The sequence below is a fragment of the Canis lupus genome, chromosome X (assembly GCF_048164855.1).
Source record: "Canis lupus baileyi chromosome X, mCanLup2.hap1, whole genome shotgun sequence".
NCBI lineage: Eukaryota > Metazoa > Chordata > Mammalia > Carnivora > Canidae > Canis > Canis lupus.
Genome location: NC_132876.1, coordinates 42431797 through 42448948, shown reverse-complemented (window position 1 = coordinate 42448948; position 17152 = coordinate 42431797). Strand labels below are relative to the sequence as shown.

The 17152-nt window shown below is 50.3% G+C and overlaps 1 protein-coding gene across 6 annotated transcripts in view; it reads right to left on the bottom strand.

Moving 5' to 3' along the window:
- COL4A6 (collagen type IV alpha 6 chain) overlaps positions 1–17152 on the bottom strand; it is a 288595-nt gene that overhangs the window by 4700 nt on the left and 266743 nt on the right. For 5 of the 6 annotated variants that reach the window (XM_072816546.1, XM_072816548.1, XM_072816547.1 and 2 more), the window contains 16 exons: positions 15944–16114; positions 15159–15302; positions 14566–14691; positions 13950–14131; positions 11831–11894; positions 11190–11264; positions 10617–10724; positions 10416–10523; positions 9636–9707; positions 9189–9314; positions 4875–4991; positions 4374–4535; positions 4082–4180; positions 2358–2504; positions 1493–1609; positions 252–443 (listed from right to left, as the gene is read on the bottom strand). In XM_072816546.1, the coding sequence (XP_072672647.1) occupies positions 252–443; positions 1493–1609; positions 2358–2504; positions 4082–4180; positions 4374–4535; positions 4875–4991; positions 9189–9314; positions 9636–9707; positions 10416–10523; positions 10617–10724; positions 11190–11264; positions 11831–11894; positions 13950–14131; positions 14566–14691; positions 15159–15302; positions 15944–16114 (2010 nt within the window). The remainder of the gene's footprint in view (positions 1–251; positions 444–1492; positions 1610–2357; positions 2505–4081; positions 4181–4373; positions 4536–4874; positions 4992–9188; positions 9315–9635; positions 9708–10415; positions 10524–10616; positions 10725–11189; positions 11265–11830; positions 11895–13949; positions 14132–14565; positions 14692–15158; positions 15303–15943; positions 16115–17152) is intronic. The other variant, XM_072816549.1, reaches the window with a different exon arrangement.

Sequence of the window (17152 nt, the reverse complement as noted above, 5' to 3'; positions counted from 1 at the left end):
GGTACCGGAATTAGCTGTGTTTCCATTTAAGGTGGAAGTGGAAGCTCAGAGAGGTGGAAAAACTTGTCCAGAGTACCCAGCCAGTCCATGGTCAAGCCAGGGTTTAGACTCAGATCGGCCTGATGCAATAGCTAGTGCTCACAACCCACTACCCACCAGTGGGCCCACCCAGGGCTGGGAGGACCAAGGAGAGGAGCTCCTGATCTTCGTGAGGGTGGAGGGCCAGGGCTGGTGTCAGAGTCAGTACTCACCCAGGTCCTGGTTGTGGGCTTTCTCCTGGCCCTCCACGAACAGCAAGCTGTAACCCACCCACAGCTGGCTCATCCCGGCAGGGCACAGGGGCAGCTGTTCTGACTGGCTGTGCTTCACCAAGGTGTAGCCCACTCTCACACTCTGCCCAGGCACTCCAGCCCTCCCGAAGGGACCCTTCTTCCCTGGAGCTCCTGAGAGGGAGAGAGCAGAAAAGGCGTGAGCTGCTCATAACAGCAGCCTACTGACTTGGCGCCGAGCACTGAGCAGGGCACATCGTATACACACACGTCAGCTCACTGGATCTGCACGGCAACCTTATTACCTGGATTCGCTGGAATGCCAACTCAGATGTATCCAGCAGCGGAGTCTCTATTTGAAAAAGCATGCTATCCAGCTCCCCTCCCACAGCCACCGGGCCTCGAGTCCTCTAAGAGGGGGTGAGGGGGGGCAGAGGGGGCAACTTCTTGGACCTTGCAGGCTCTCACAGGACGTGAGTGAGTACCTGCTGGGTCAGAGGCAGCAAAAGCAGAATTGGGAGTAGCAGGGCAAAATCATACCCTCTCTCCTGCCCACAGCAGACATGGCTTGTTAATCACAGCACTTTTCTATTGAGCCTCAGACCTGTCCCCCACTCAGGGCAACTGATTTGCCATCTCTGATATGAAATGGGACTTAAGGGGCACTTGGGTGGCTCAGTGGTTGAGCGTCTACCTTCAGCTCAGGTTGTGATCCCAGGGTCCTGGGATCGAGTCCCGCATTGGGCTCCCTATGGGGAGCCTGCTTCTCCCTCTGCCTATGTCTCTGCCTCTCTCTGTGTCTCTCATGAATAAACAAACAAAAAAAAAAACAGTTTTTAAAAAGGGAGTTAAGTAGCAGCCATTCCTCATCTCAGATTTTCTTAGGCCTTGAACCACACCCTTCCCATCCACGTCAGAATCCCAGAGTAGGAAACGGGAGGTGCAGGGAAGGGGGCCATGCGAAAGGACAGTCATAGCTCTCGAGAGCTGGAAGAGAACCCAGAAAGGGGCCTGGAAGGAGTCCTTTGCCTTCCAGAATACGGGGCTCTCATCCTTCAGAGGCTCAGAGGCGGGTGGGAGCGAATGGAGTGCTGTCGGGTTTCCCTGGTTCCTAGTGGTGTCAAACTTTGCTTCCTGTTCCTCAGATTTGAGATTTTGGCTCACTCCAAAGCCCCAGACCCTCACAGAGACACTCTGCTCCCCTGGTGCCGACATCACCAGACCTTCAAATCCTGGAGGGCCTTGCAGTCCAGGGAGACCAGGGTCGCCAAGAGCCCCAGGCGGACCGGGGATTCCATTGAGACCATCTTTGCCAGGGACGCCAGGTAAACCTTTGGAGCCTGCAAGCAGAGAAGGCCGGGAGCACCCACTCAACGTGGGAGGTCCGCCAAGAGAACCATTCCCTAGAGGACTCGCATGTCATGACCAGGACTTACCAAGAGAGGGTGCACTAGCCATCATTTTAGAACACTGGGCCTGAGGCTGCTAGGTTAGTCTTTTTTTTTTTTTTTTTTTTTTTTTTTTTTTTTTTTTTTTTTTAAGGTTAGCCCTTAATTGGCATCCGGGCTTCTCAGTAGTGGGACCATCACTCTGAACTTAGCCACTCTGAGCCCCCTCACACCTATTTCTCCCTCCCTTCCTCTCATCCTCACAGCAATGCACAGAAACTGTCAGAGCCCCACGTCCGAAATGAGAACACTCAGGCCCTTGGGGAGAAGCTGATAACTTATCAGAGCAGGTGCATCAGCTGAGATTAGAAGCTGGAGTTCCCTGCTCCCCCAGCCCCGGCTTTTTCATCCCCACTGCACTCCCTCCTGCCTTCAGCGGCCCAGCACAGAGGGGCCAGGGGGCGGGAGTAGTTGCTCTGGTCTGCCCACACATTCTCTAAAGCCAAGTACGATGGCCCTTGCTGACCCTCCTTCCTGGCGAGGAGCTTGGCAGCTTTGCGAAGGAAGGGAGGAAGTGCTTGCTGGAGGTGTTCCTTGAGACCTGGAGATCCCAGCCGGGGGGGCTTCAGCCTCCCATCCAAGGTCAGCTTAGCTCACCACCCCCACCCCAGAAGTCTCCTGTGGGTGGTGCTCTCCTTACCTTGGAGGCCTACAGGACCTTGAACCCCAGGATCTCCCGTGAGGCCAGGGATGCCATCGATGCCCGGTAGACCCATGGGTCCAGGAGGAACCTGGACAGCTTCTGCAATTGTTGTCTGTCCAGGAGCACCTTGGGGTCCGGAAAAGCCTGGGGGCAAGTAGGAGAGATGGAAATATCACATGGAGGCAGAGGAGACAGATGGCATGGGTCCTCAGAAGACTTCCTTTCTACCGAGCAATCATCAGCTTTCTACCTTTGCTGTTTGTCCCCACAGTCTCCACCGCAAAGCTCCAGGATGACTCTCTCTGCATGCTTTACCCGATATCCTCTTTACCCACCTGCCTCCCCAGGGAATTGGTAGCTTCTTGAAGGCAGAAGATGACAGGCTGTGTTTCCTCCAGGCCTGGCGTAGGGCCTGGCGCATGGTAGGCAAGTCAAGACATGTTTGTGAGCAAATGCGGTGGGGCTGAGCCTTTGTTTTGGGGCTGGGGATGGCTGGTTCACTCCCTCACTGGTCAGAGTACAGTGCCAAGGAGGCCAAGGGGATGCATCCGATCTTGGAAGTACAGTGGGCATCATGGCCTAGGATCCTGAGCCTGGCCTGTCGATTTGCTAATAGAAGCCAAATAAGCCCATGTGCTTACCAATTTATTGAAAAAACATTTCTGAAGTGTCTACTATGTGCCACAGCCCTGGCAGACTGAGGGTTGGAGCAATGAAGAAGCCAGACCATCATGGAGATTACGGTCTGGTGATAAAGATGAAACATGGATAACCTGACAAATACCATTGGTCCTGTGAGTTGTGAGAAGTGCTACAATGGAAATGAACAATGCAGTGACAGGGATAGTGAGGGGGCTCTGGGGTAGAGAACCTGCTTGAGAAAGAGTGCTAAGTGGCCTCCTATAAGTAGTGACATTTAAAGCTGAGACTATTAAAGGATTAGAGGGAGCTGGGGGTGGGGTGGGGCTAGAGGATTCTAGGAAGCAGAACTAGCCTGTGCAAAGGCCCTGCGGTCAACCAGTTTCGCTAACCAGGCTGGTGTGGCAAAGAGGAGGGAACAGAAAAGAGGAAGGACTGATGATGAGGATGAAGGGGAGGTGTCATATGGGACTCTGGGAGCCAGAGTTTATTCTTCTGCTATGGGAAGCCAGTGGGTGATTTATGTCTTAGATCTCTCTGACCACCTGGTAGAGAGAAATGATTGTTGGGGGAGATGCCCCATGGGGAGGAGCCAGGAGGCCAGTTAGCAGGTCACTGCAGTGATTTCCTTAAGAACCTTCTGTGCCTGGGACCCTGGTGGCAGCAAGGGAGATGCTGAGAGGTAAGCAGATGTGAGGTGCATTGAGAAGCAGCCCACAGGGCTTGCTGATAGGTTGCGTGTGCATGAGGGGATGACGGGAAAGGATGGAAAGTGTCCTTCATTTCTGGATGGAGCACGTGGGTGAGTGGTGATGAGCACAAACCAAGTGTGCCTGCTGATTCAGGAAGAGCACAGAGGGGAGCTCAGCGGCTGGACCGGTGGTGGCGGTGACCTTTAGTTCCTGGACCTGCTGGAGGCTGAGAGGTCCCCAAGGTGGGGAATTCACCTTCCTGGAGGAGCTTCATAGACGCCTCAGGCATCCAGGCTTTCTTGGTGTGGTGAGCAGTGGCTCCTGTCAGCACCTTACCCCCAGACCTGTCCCTCGAGCTCAGAATCAGCCGGGCATGTGCTCTCAACTCACCTTGGGGCCCTGCCTTCCCCTTCATCCCGGGAAGTCCTGGGTCTCCAGGTGGCCCAACCTTGCCTGGAATCCCCATGAAGCCAGGCTCACCTCTCATGCCTGGCAAAGTCCAAAGGAAAGCAAGTCAGGGCTTGGCACAGTGGTGCTGGTGGGGGAACTGAGGGGTTGAGGCTGGGCAGATTTGAGGGTGAGAAGAGCACGATCGGCTGGCCCCTCTTCATAGGGCTACAGGAAGGGGCCATCTCTAACTGTGGAGTGGGAAAGGGGCCAACAGCCAGCCACACAGCCATACCTTTTAGCCCTAGCTCTCCAGGGAGGCCGGAGAAACCTGGAATTCCTTGGACTCCTTTGGGCCCTTGAGGGCCAGGAACTCCAGGGAAGCCAGGGTCTCCAGGGTCACCTTGATTGGAGGATGGCCCAGGGGGCCCCGGGGGCCCCGGGGGGCCCGGGCGGCCTAGGGATAAGATCAGAAGAGGAATGAGTGCAGGTGAGCAGGAAGTGGCCTTCGCTGAAGACTTCAGAGGGCTGCTAGGAAGCCAAAGCCTGTTCCCAGGGCCGAGAATATTCCCTGGCTGTGAGTGGGGTCCCAGTGCCTGGACTTTCCTGAACTCTTTGAGCTAACACAGACTGATCCAGTCCCCTGTGTTCCTGTTGGGGGAAGAATGTGAGGCCGAGCAGGCCGATGCATGTCCAGCAATAGGAATGGGGCCGGACTGAATTCGGACCTCCCCCAAAATGCGGACAAAAGGTGAAGGCCAAACCTCTTTGGGGCTTTGGGGCTTCCTGTCTTTACCTTGCTCTCCATCTAGCCCTGGTCGCCCAGGGTCGCCAGGCTGTCCTACTATGATCGAAGGCAAGGAGAGGCCTGGGGCACCAGGCAGACCAGCAGGGCCCTGGAGACCCGGGAAACCTGCAAAGAATAAATCAAAGAGGCCGCGTGGGCTTGGTGTGGTCAGGCTCTCCCAGAGAAACGGAAGCGGTTAGGTAGGAGCCAGACCCACAAACCGCCAGCAGAGGGCTCTCCTCCCCTCTGTCTCCCTTTGCAGTCAGCAGGGGAACAGGGCCCACACTGGGGCCCAGAGACTCCCCATCCCCGAGCACCCCTTGCCTGCACCCCACAGCAGGCGCCGCAGGTCCACCTGCTTGGGATGGAGCTTTGGAAATTTCTAGTTCCTGGCATCACTGGAATGGAAATATTTTAGGCTGATTTCCCCCAAACCGGGAAAAAAGGTAGGCATAATGACTACAGTACCTGCATTTTTAAACCTACTGTCCCTGTGGCATGTTTTCATGAAGTTATTAGCCAGTTCTGCCTGGGGATGTCCAGAGGAGGTTACAGGCTGAGGTGGGGGCACCGGCTCCAAGAGCCAGGAGAGACGCCTGCTGGGTCAGAATGCAGGTCCCAGGGGGCACCTTGTTGGCTCAGTAGTTGAGCATCTGCCTTTGGCTCAGGGCATGATCCCAGGGTCCCGGAGTCAAGTCCCACATTGGGCTCCCTGCAGGAATCCTGCTTCTCCCTCTGCCTGTGTCTCTGCCTTTCTCTCCATGTCTCTCATGAATCAATAAATAAAATCTTTAAAAAAAAAAAACAGGTCCCAAGGGCACTGGGGCTCCCAGTGTCTTCTAGGGCTAGTTTCTGGGTCTGCTAGGCAAACTGGAAAATGCTTTTTCCAGTAGTACATATCAGCTGAATGCTTGCTTAATTGCCTATAGAACAAATTTCTTGGGAGCACCTGGGTGGCTCAGTGGTTGAGCATCTTTTGGCTCAGGTCATGATCCTGGGTCCTGGGATCAAGTCCTCTATAGGGCTCCCCATGGGGAGCCTGCTTCTCTCTCTGCCTATGTCTCTGCCTCTCTCTCTCTCTGTCTCTCATGAATCAATAAATAATTTAAACAAACAAACAAAAAAAACCAAACAACAAAAAGCCCCACAAATTTCTCTATATCAAGTCTCTTCCCCTCTTTTAGTCAAAGAGAAAAGCCGCTTATTAGAGTAGATGTATAATACGTGTTTGCTCAGATTTTAGTATCGCTTTACGTATTTTCTGTTTGTGTAATGATTTCTACTATAATGTTCCAAACCAAAAACTTTCAACTGATTACGGAAGATTTATTTAATAGGCGCACGTGGAATACATACATGGGAGTCTTGATGGGAAAACACATTGAAGCCATATGTACACATGTAGAAGTCCATCTTATACTTGTAGCATGAAAGTAGTGTACTTATTATTTTGGCATATTTTAGAATACGTTCAAATGAAGAGATGTGGATTCTCACTGGTTGATAAACTATTCTGGTGGTCAAGATGTTTTTTTTTTTTTTTGTAACAATAAAATCCAAAAATATTAATGTTGAATTTTTGTTTTTCTGACAAGGTGAGCCAAAAATATTAATGTGCAATTTCTTATACTTAGTTAAATAGTAAATCCGTAAAGACACATAAAGAAAGATGGTGGATCTATTAATTGTGGATTTTCTTCCAGCTCATTAGTGAACTGAATGCAAAGGAAATATAAAGAATAAAAAAAATAAATTTCAAGAAAGGCTCCATTATAGGTCTGGACAAAAAACAAAAGGAAAAAAACCAAGTTGGAAAGCTACGTGGTGCTACTTTCAGTATGGTCAGTTATGTCTTGATGAACCTTTAAAGTACTTTTCTTTGTCACAAAGGTAAACATCTGAAAAGAAAGATATTTTGCATTTTTTTCCTGAAAATATAGCTTTATATATACACATACATATATATTTTTTACATAAAATATATATCTGCCTAGCATAGATATAGATATATTTATAGATAAATGCTGAAATTACGCAAAAACCAATAAATAAGACACCATAGTACTATGGGCAGCACACAGATTATAAAGAGCTCCCATAGCAGTTTTTGGAGCTACTTTCTCTTTTTACCTGTTTCTCGATTTTACAATTATACCAATCTATCATTAAAACTGACATAAAGGTACTACCAATCTCAAGTAGTAAAAAAAAAAGCTCACGTATTTCTTTAAGAATGAGACACTTTAAACGAGCCCGTGAAAATGGACAATGGAATATTTTTCCAACTCATTTCAGTATCAGAGACTTAAGAAAACCCTAGACCCACAAATGCAGACTCTAAATATCTAGTGTGAATGCAAAAATGAATGGTATAATTCAAAGTTCTCTGGATAAAGGGACAGGGAATTCTTTAGGAAGTTGGCTTAGGGATAAATCCTCATTTTACACTGATTTCTACCATCATATCAGACACAGGTTCCTATGGCGGGAGATGTGATATTTGCTCTATACTTCTAAAACAAGGTTTTAATTAGATATTGAGAAGAGCAGACTATTTATAAATCACAAGTTAAAAACAACGCAGATTCAATGAATATCTGTGTTCCAACCACCCAATTTAAGGAAAAGAAGATGGCATTAACCTTTGAATTTCTTTGCATGCCCTTCACAGATCCTACCACCTTCCCTCCCGTTCAGGGGCAAGCACTCCTGAATTTTGCATTCAGCATCCCCACAGTTTGACCATGTGTATCTGTGTCCCTAAACAATATATTGCTTGTTCTCATTTATTTATAAACTTTGATCAGCGGAATCATACCCAAAGTCTTTCTCTGCGACTGCGGGGTGTGTGTGTGTGTGTGTGTGTGTGTGTGTGTGTGTGTGTTTAAATCAACGTCATGTTCTTGAGATGTATCCATCTTCACAGTGTGCTGTTTACTACATTCGTAATTGTGATTTTTTTATTAGCTCAGATAGTAAAAGGAAATGGATAATTTTTTTTTTGAAATGGATAATTTAATGACAAAACATCCATAGTCAAGGTTGGAAAACAACTGGGGTTCGCTTCTATTCAAGGCCTCTCCTTTCTGCCTCCTGTGAAAGAGGACCTTGTTGGAACCCCACCCTCTGGAGAAGCTGCTGGCTTTTAGAAAAGAACAGGTTGGTCCAGACCAGAGGAAAGAGTAAACACAGAGAGAGCAGATGCACCAATATAACATTTAGCAGAAAGTGAATTAATGTAGGAATGAATTCCTGGAAAACAAGACAGACATTATACAAACAGGCATACAAACAAATAAAATGTGGTGGGACTCCAAGCTCCAGAGTTATAATGGAGGAGCAGAACATTTTGCAAAGATGATTGCCCCCGGGGGAGCATAGAACAATATCATGGACAACATTTCTTAAGCAACTACTGTGTGCCAGGTGCCACGCTAGATGCTTTTATACATATTACCTCACTCCTGATTGATTCCTCACCAAACCAATGTGGTAGATTCTCTTATGGTGTCCTTTTTTGCCAGAAAGGAAAATTAAGGGTTTGGTGGGGATTGAGGAGCAAGTACTACCTTCTTCAGGGTCCTATAGCTAATGAGGGGTAGAGTGGGGATTTGAATCCAGTGGTCTGACTTCAGAGCCCATATTCCTCGCCATGATGCTATACTAAATTCATATCCTGTTTTACATGGAGTGTGATGTATATGGGTCTTCAGGACATTTCCAAGGAGGGGGAGAAGAGAATTAGAATTCATTTCTCACCATTTGTGAGGTGGGGAAGGGGAGGCCCATAGAGAGATGTCAGATGATACCACGAGCCAGGGGCTGAGATTAGGGCAACGCCTGCTTTCTAGTAAACCCCACAGATCCTAATTTAGGGCTTGTGTGTATGCCTGTCCTAGTAACACATTTATCCTCTCAGTTTTGGGCTCCTTCTAGCAGCCATGCTGTCTTCTTGGGGCCCTGGAAGTGGAGTGCCATCCACCCTGGACTTGAGGAACTTCTGGCAAATCTCTTGCTAAGCGGACAAGCCCTGTCCTTCAGGACTTTCAAAGGCAGGCCCCGGCCAAGGGTATGAGACCCTGGGGTTAATAAGTGAGAGTGGGAAGGAATATGGATGCTAGGAATATGGAACTCACTGGACTGCTCCCTGGCATGCCTTCCAGGAAAGCCCTAGGTGTGGCCTACCCTCTCAGCAGTCAGCTCCACAGGGTTCTGAGGTCCCCAGAGATGGGCAGACTTGCACAACTTGACCCTGTGAGCCCCACCCATGGCTCCTCAGCCAGGCCTCTCTCAGCCTATCTGAGGACTAATGGGCTCACTTACCTCGGCCACCTTTTTGCCCTCTTGAGCCTGGCCTCCCTGGGGCTCCGATACCAGTTCCTGGAGATCCTTTCTCTCCTTTGGGGCCAGGCAGGCCCGCTGGCCCCGGCACACCACTTATACTAGGTCCTAGGAGGAGATGCAGAAAAGTTGGGTGGGGGGGACAGAACTCAGTGCCGGTGAGGCCCTGATGCCTAGTTCATGTGTTGCAGGTCTGCGTGACCCGCACTGGAAGCTGAGTCCTGAAATAACTGGGCAGGGAAGGGGAGCTGGTCCCAGATAGAAAGACAACCTCTTTCCTCCTTCCCTCCACAAATCAAGGGGGGCTGGCAAGGAGCTCTATGAGCTAAAGGATACGAGGTCCACCACAGTTGAGAACTCATGGCCAGGCCCCACTAGCCTTCTGGAAAAGCCCATGCTCTCCTCGTGGGCCTCAAGCCTCTTCTTTACCTGGAGTTCCATGTGTTCCCTTGGTTCCTGGAAGCCCATTGAGTCCATGTAAACCAGGAAGTCCAGGGAAACCTGAAGGGACAGTATTTCAGAAATGGCTCCAGCAACTCTGATTCATGAGGGGGCCAGCAAAAGATTCCACCCCCAAGGGCTTTGTGAAGTCATGGTCTTTTTTGAGGCACGAGGCACGACTTCATGCCCTAAGGGAGACTGGACCATTCCCTAACCTCTACCCTCCACCCTAGCTCTTCCTGACTCTTATTAGAAACCAATACAGCTTTAAGAGCAGGTGGTAGTTGGGGCAGCCCAGGTGGCTCAGCAATTTAGCGCTGTCTTCGGCCCAGGGCGTGATCCTGGAGACCCGGGATCAAGTCCCACGTTGGTCTCCCTGCATGGAGCCTGCTTCTCCCTCTGCCTGTGTCTCTGCCTCTCTCTCTCTCTCTCTGTCTCAAATAAAATCTTATAATAAATAAAATCTTTAAAAAAAAGAGCAGGTGGTAGATAATTAGGTATCTTCAAGAAGGCAGAGTGTCAATGCCAAGACCTAGAATTGCCAGCTCCTAGGGGTAGGCCACGCAGGCCAGGACAACAACCTTCCTCACTGACCCTTCTCTCCATGGAGTCCATGTTCTCCTCTTCCCATCATCTGTCACATGGCCCAGTGGATGACTCCCCCAGATATGGCTTGCCACCAGATAGGGTCTCCTCATATAAAGGAATTGCTGTCCTTTTTCTAAGGTAAGAAACCCTTCCTCACAGTCTCCTCTCAAATACACATACCTTTGGTTCCTATTAGGCCAGGGGGTCCAAGGGTCCCAGTTGCCCCTGGATGGCCTGGAGAACCCGGAAGCCCTGGATTTCCTCTCATGCCTGCAATCCCGGGGAGTCCTGAAGGTGAAACCAAGGCAGGAATTCAGAATAGATCATGGCTCGAAGCTAACCTTCACTTTTTCAGAATCCAGTTGTCGGGTGGCACGGTACCTGGGGAGCCAGGAAGGCCGAGGTCTCCAGAAATACCAACTTTCCCATCTTCCCCTTTGCTTCCTGGGAGACCCACATCACCAACCAGTCCATTGGTTCCTTGCATGCCTACAAAAATCAAGAAAATGTGCTGAGTGATTGGACCACACTTCGGAGACAGGGAACAGGAAGATAAAGCTCCTTGAACTGTCAAGAGAGCTAGGTCCAATGAAAAGACTGAGCAAAGGAGAGTATAGCGGCTGTCTTTGCATTTGAAAGGTGCTGCCTGCTAAGGTAAATAAACTTGTTCTGACTGTCCCTGTAAGTAGAAGCAATGGGTGGAGATGTTTGAGAAACAGTTAACTATAAACCAAGAGGGTAGGCACCATCATCCCAAAGATCTTATTAGACTTTTCCCCTGAGTCTCAAAGGAAGAGCAGGCTGGTTTGCTCAGGGAAACCATGGGGCTACCTGTAAGTGGATACATATCAGGGTAGGCATTTCTCTAAACTGGAGAGAAGTTACAGAACTTGGTGTTGACCTCCCTCCCCAATTTCTCCTGATCCTCAGTTTGGAGGAGTACAGTCAACTCACCTTTAAAACCAGACTCCCCAGGTTGCCCCTTGAGTCCTGGGCTACCAGAAATTCCAAGTGTTTGACCTTGATCTCCTGGGGATATGAAGATACTGGTTAAGTGGTCAGGAGAAGTTACACCTCCTTTTGCAGCAAAGAGGTCTTTTAGTGGCAAAACTTTTTCAGATTCAGTGTAGCCAGAGATCCTTGACAAAAGTATGCATTGGGTAAGACATGATCAATCACCCAAAAAAGGCTGGGATGCTATCAGGCAACTGGCAAGAAGTGCTGCTACATGAAGCATATCTCCGCTTGGAAGACATCACTATGCTCAGTATGGGCAGAGAAGATGACAGGAGGGGCACTATAACATCACCAGAATGGAACAATGATGACAGCAAGCATGGACTCAGCAAGGAAAATGACTGTCTAGAGCTAAGGCTCTCCTCTGCCACTGATCTTGGAAGGCAAATGGGTCAAACCACTGTTTGTCACACATCTTTGAGGAGCAATGCCCGCCTTCAAAGGGGGCTTGGCCAAAGAGGAAATGTAAATCGATTCACTTCCCCTTGAACACAGAGTTTCCTTCCCAAAAAGCCCTGAGCCTGCTAGAAATCCACCTTGCTCCAGAAACACACATTAAGAAATAAAACTTTCCTCACCTTTTGAACCTGGGAGACCAGATGCTCCTGGGAGTCCAGGAGCTCCATTGAGACCCTGTGAACCCTTTGAAGCAATATGGAAATCATTATTTCTACCCAGAGCTTGGAGCCTCCCATGCTGTTACCCCCCTGCCCTACCCAAACCACTGCCTGAGAGAAGTCTACTTGTGGATGCTGTGGCAGGGGTGGAGTGGGTGCGTGGGGGGGCATCCTGCAGAAGGGAAGGTAACCAGCAAAGGATGGAAATGCATAGTCATGGTTTTTAGGGTAGGGATTATTTTTTTATTTTAAGATTTTATTTATTTATTCATGAGAGATACAGAGAGAGGCAGAGACATAGGCAGAGGGAGAAGCAGGGTCCCTGAGGGGATCCTGATGCGGGACTCAATCCCAGGACCCTGGGATCACACCCTGAGCCAAAGTCAGATGCCCAACCACTGAGCCACCCAAGCGTCCCATAGGGAAGGGATTCTATCTGCATACCTTCTCAATGGCTATCAAAATTAGATTCTTGGGAAATCGAGGTGTGGCTGTTGTGGCAAGTCTCTTTTAAAAGATGGGACATGGCCATCAGGCCGGGCACGTGGTGTGCTCTGCAGACAGCTGGAACCACCACCTGTGCCAAAGCTCTGGAGCAATTCTGCACAAAAAAATGTATTGCTTCCCCATGTAGGGCTCTCTACCCCTTAGCCGCTGGATGTACATGTGCAGGTCCTGGAGTCTGAGTTTGGGCTGATGTTACCATTTTCACAGGACAAATTGCCTTTACTGACTCATGCCCAATACACTGATTCTGGGAAGTGGGCATGTCAGCTGCCATTGGTAGTTATTTCCCTGATAGCTGGTATGGGTTTGAGTTGTGGAGCTGTCCCTCATAATGGCATACACTACCTAGTGCCTTGGGTGGGAGTCAGAGTTCTGGGCGTGGTCTCTGTCCTTGCTGACCCCCTACCCAGGATCACCCCCTCCACACATTTGCCTGGTCTTTCCTGGGCATTGGGATATCTGCTGATTCTGAGCCTTTGCTCATGCCAGGAACCCTCCCAGAATGCTTTCCCACTTTGACTCCATCCTTCCTAGTGTATGAGGAGTCAGGAGCTCCCGGCTAAGAATGATTTCTTTTGCAGTCGCTTCTGGTGTGTGTGTGTGTGTGTGTGTGTGTGTGTGTGTGTTCTCTCCATCAGACGGTCTGACGCTTTTAAAGCATCAGGGACTTTGCCTGCAGGGAGCACAGCTTTTCTGGGATCCAGTTCATTCAGCAACTTCAATACTGCTACTATGATGTTGACTACTTATTTAGAGCCCCCCCTTTGCCCTATACCGGGCTAAGTTCTTTACCCAGATCATCTCGTTGAATTCTCACTGCTGTCTGCTGAAGGAGGTGTGAATATTGTTCCTGTTTCACGTAGATGAGAAAAGTGAGGCTTGGGCAAGGTAAGCAATATGCACAGAATCACAGAGCTAACAAGTGGCAGTGGGGCAGATATTCAAACCCAACTCCATCTCCTGGCTATTCCTGCTCTATCGCTCTTCCTTTGGAGAGCCCAGACAGGCTTATTTGGTAATTTGCCACCTCTTGCCTCTGGTGGAGGCAATGGTGACCTTTCTGAAATGCAAACATCAAGAGGCCTGCACCGAATTCTGACGATGTGCCAAGTACAGTGGGGGATGCCGACAGCGGCGTGCAGACCAGAGATCATGGGAAGGATTTTTTTCTCGAGTCCTGACAATGTCATTGAGGAAACTGGGGCTGCACAGAACCAAGTGGGATTCGTATAAGCAGTGAGAAGTGCAGCATGCCAGCAGAGCAGGAGCTCAGAGGCTCCTGGGGCAGGGGAGGTGCCTGGGATGGGGCCTGAAGCACAGGTGGACATTAGCCAGTTAGTTGCTGAGAAGGAGGCTCTACCCTGTGAGGGAGAGAGCATGAACAAAGGCCCAGAGGAAGGAACATTCAGGAAAGGGGATTGGGGTGGATGGGAGAGGAAGACTTGTCAGACTCAGGGAGAGGGTTTTGTCTGCGGTGAGCGAGGGGAAGGGGCCAGAAAATTGGGGAACAGGGCATGCCCCCTGCTATGGAGACCCTTCCCTGGTGGAGAGACCAAGAGCTGGGCACACTTACGCTTTCTCCTGCTATTCCCGGGAAGCCTGTGATTCCAGGGGACCCCTTCAGGCCAGGTAAGCCCCGGAGTCCTATGGAGCCAGGGAGGCCTGCCCTCCCAATAAGCCCCTTGATGGTACTGGGGAAGCCAGGAGCTCCAGGCAAGCCTGGTGGCCCCAGGGGACCGGCCTCTCCTTTGTCACCTGGGAAAGAAGAAAAGGGTTTAGAAAACAGACTCCCCAGGGTGCAGGTACCTGGGATCACAGGCAGGCCAAGTGCAGCCTTGGGGACTTGGGGATGGCTACCTTAAAGTGTGGGTGGATGAGGTGGTTTCAGCCTTAGGGGGCATCTGTTAGGGCCACCCTGGCTCTAGCACTGCTAGTACCTATGCCCCATCATCTGCCAGGCTCCTCTAGGGTGACAACCACCTGTGGTTCAAAACTTCAATTTCAGAGTGGCAGTGAAGACTGACAGCCTCACAGTCCGGGTGCCTCTCGGGCCCCCGAGAAGTCAGCCTCGTGGATGCCCTGCTTGCCACCCACACTACTGCTCTGGGGGAGTCTTATACTACTGGCCCTTTTCTCAGGAAGGAAGTTGAGCACGAGCATTTCTCCTGCCCATTGCCTGCCCCCAGCACCTCTGGGCCCGGGAAATCCATCCAATCCAGCTGAGCCTCTAGAGCCTTTGTCTCCTTTGAACTGGAGGTTCAGCATGGGAGGTCTTGGACTGGGTACTCCAGCTGGCCCTGGATCGCCTCTGTCTCCTGCAGCGGTAGGTGGAGGATGGGATGGGGGGTGGGGGAAGATCGTGAGAACCTTGTGAGAAGAAGCTTAGACACGGGGTCAGGCACTAGCTGACCTCTCATTTCTCCTCCTCCCACACTACCCCCGGGCCTCCTTTCCAGGCCCTTCCCACCCGTTTCCCCAAATTCCCACCTATGTGCATTCCCTCTCCTATGACAGCCCCAAAGTCGGCCAGCAACTTTGGACCTTACTCCAAACAGCCCACCACTGAGCGTCAGGGAATGCACGACGAGGCCTTTCAACACGTGGTGAAAACTCAGAAGAAATTAGGTCTTTTGGTTTAAAAGCCAAGCTTTGGGGTTCCAAAACCCCGAATCTTATTATCGAACACAGAATTGGTATAAGCCACACCAGTCACAATGTCGACGAACAGAATGTGCCTTGGGCAGCATGGCCAGTGATTTCGGAATTCAGTCCTCCGGCTCACCTTTTTCACCAGCATGGCCAGCCTTTCCAGATGGTCCCACTCTTCCGGCTGACCCAGAAATTCCCTTTATTCCACTCGTGCCAGGAATACCAGGGAGACCTGGCATCCCTGGAAAACCTACCAGCCCAACAGACCCCTTTTCACCTGTTGAGAAACCAGAACTTCTATCATTATCCCTGTTTGACATACAAGGAAATGGAAGCTTGGAGGTTAAATAACTTACCCCAAATCACATAGCTTGGAGGTTGCAGAGAAAGGATTCAAACCCAGGTTTCTCTAACTCTGAAGCCCAATCTAATAGTCCTTACATATACTATTTCCCTGAACAGGGACATGGCACTAAGCAACAAACAGGAAGGAAAGAAGAGGTGGGTGCCTCTCTTATGATGGGCCAAGTTAGAGCTCATGTGTGGTACAGAAAAAGAAAAAAACAAGCTAGGACCAGAAGACAGGGAGATGAATCCTAGCTGGGTGCTGTTGCTAATCATCTGTGTGACCTTGGGCCAGTCATTTCCCCATGTTTAAAATGGAGTTGCCTCCCATCCAATCTCTGGTGGTCTAGCAGGACAATCACAGAAACAGAGCCACAGGGCTCCATGGTAGGGGTGGTGCAAATGAGTACACCCAGCATGGCTGTGACTGTGCTGGGCTTTACTGACAGCGTCATTGGGCCCAGTGTTCTACCCAGCCTGAGGCAAGGGTGACTCAACTTATGTGACAGTCTTCCCTTAGCACTAGCTTTGTTCAACCATTTTACCACAAAAAGTCCCACCCAGTTCACTTACCCTTTGGACCTGGCAGGCCTGGCAACCCAGTGTTCCCTGGCAAGCCTGAGCTCCCCAAGAAGCCAATCAGCCCTGGAGATCCCGGAAGGCCTTTCAGCCCTGGCAGGCCTCTCTTTCCAGCTGATGCAGGGGAACCTGTCTCGCCTCTTAAACCTTTCTTTCCAGGATGTCCTGAATTAGCACAGGAGAGAACATGGGACAGCCATCAAGTGAGGCTGTGTCCAGATCTGGGTCACTGCCCATTCCCATGGCTTCTGGTTGGCTGGCTGGCTGTTGGAAATGGTCCTTTAACAATGGCCTTAGGCAGGCAGCTAACTGGCAGGATTCCGTAGCTGGCTGAAGCATTAGCACTTACCATCCAGAGCACCAGGCCAGTGGCTATAACTCTCAGCATGGCAGGGTAGTGGGCAGGGCACGCAAACCCCTACCAATTAGAACTCCACCTCCCTTTATGAATGTGGTTCACATCTTAGCCTGTGAATGGAGCTCTGGGGAGCCAGGGTGGTAACTGGCCTCCAGTATCCTGGTACTTCCAGTCTGAATTGTGCCACAGTGGGTGTTTCCTGAGTCAATCGGTGAAGTAGAGGTTAAAGCTGAGCCATTGTTTCAGCCCCCCGGGGAGCCATGGATACAGGGCTTTTAATCTCCCATGCAAGCAGTTAAGTCAGCCAGTTCCTTGGCATTAAGCTTGAAAGACCCCCTAGTGCCAAGTTCTGTAGAAATCCCCAAGGCCCGTTTGGTCTCCTAGGTATTCTGAGACTTCTTTCACTAGGCTTTAAATTGGTCAATGGGATTAACCTCCTGAGCTGCTGCCAAAGTGGAATGTTCAGGTACAAAGCAAGGAAATTAAAAACCAAAGGATTAAATCAGTGACAACAGGGGTATTTGGGCCCCCAAGGGCCTAAATGAATGGCTGACTTGGCTTTCCATGAATTGAAAAGCATCAAGTAGCTGCAAGCCCCAGGATTCTAATGGGCTCCCCCTCAAGGGGATTCCACAACAAGGAAAGGAAATTCAAGGGGGGGGGCGAACCCCCAGCAGGACCTCGGGGACCCCTGGCCTTGCCAGGTTCTAGTGTATAGTCAGATAATTCCTGGAGCAGCAAAGCTGATGGGAGTGGTGAGTCTGTGAGCTCACGTACTGGTTTCTCACCTGGATGGCCTTATGTGAAGACCCCAGAAACATGAATGTTAAAGAGGATTTTAGTGG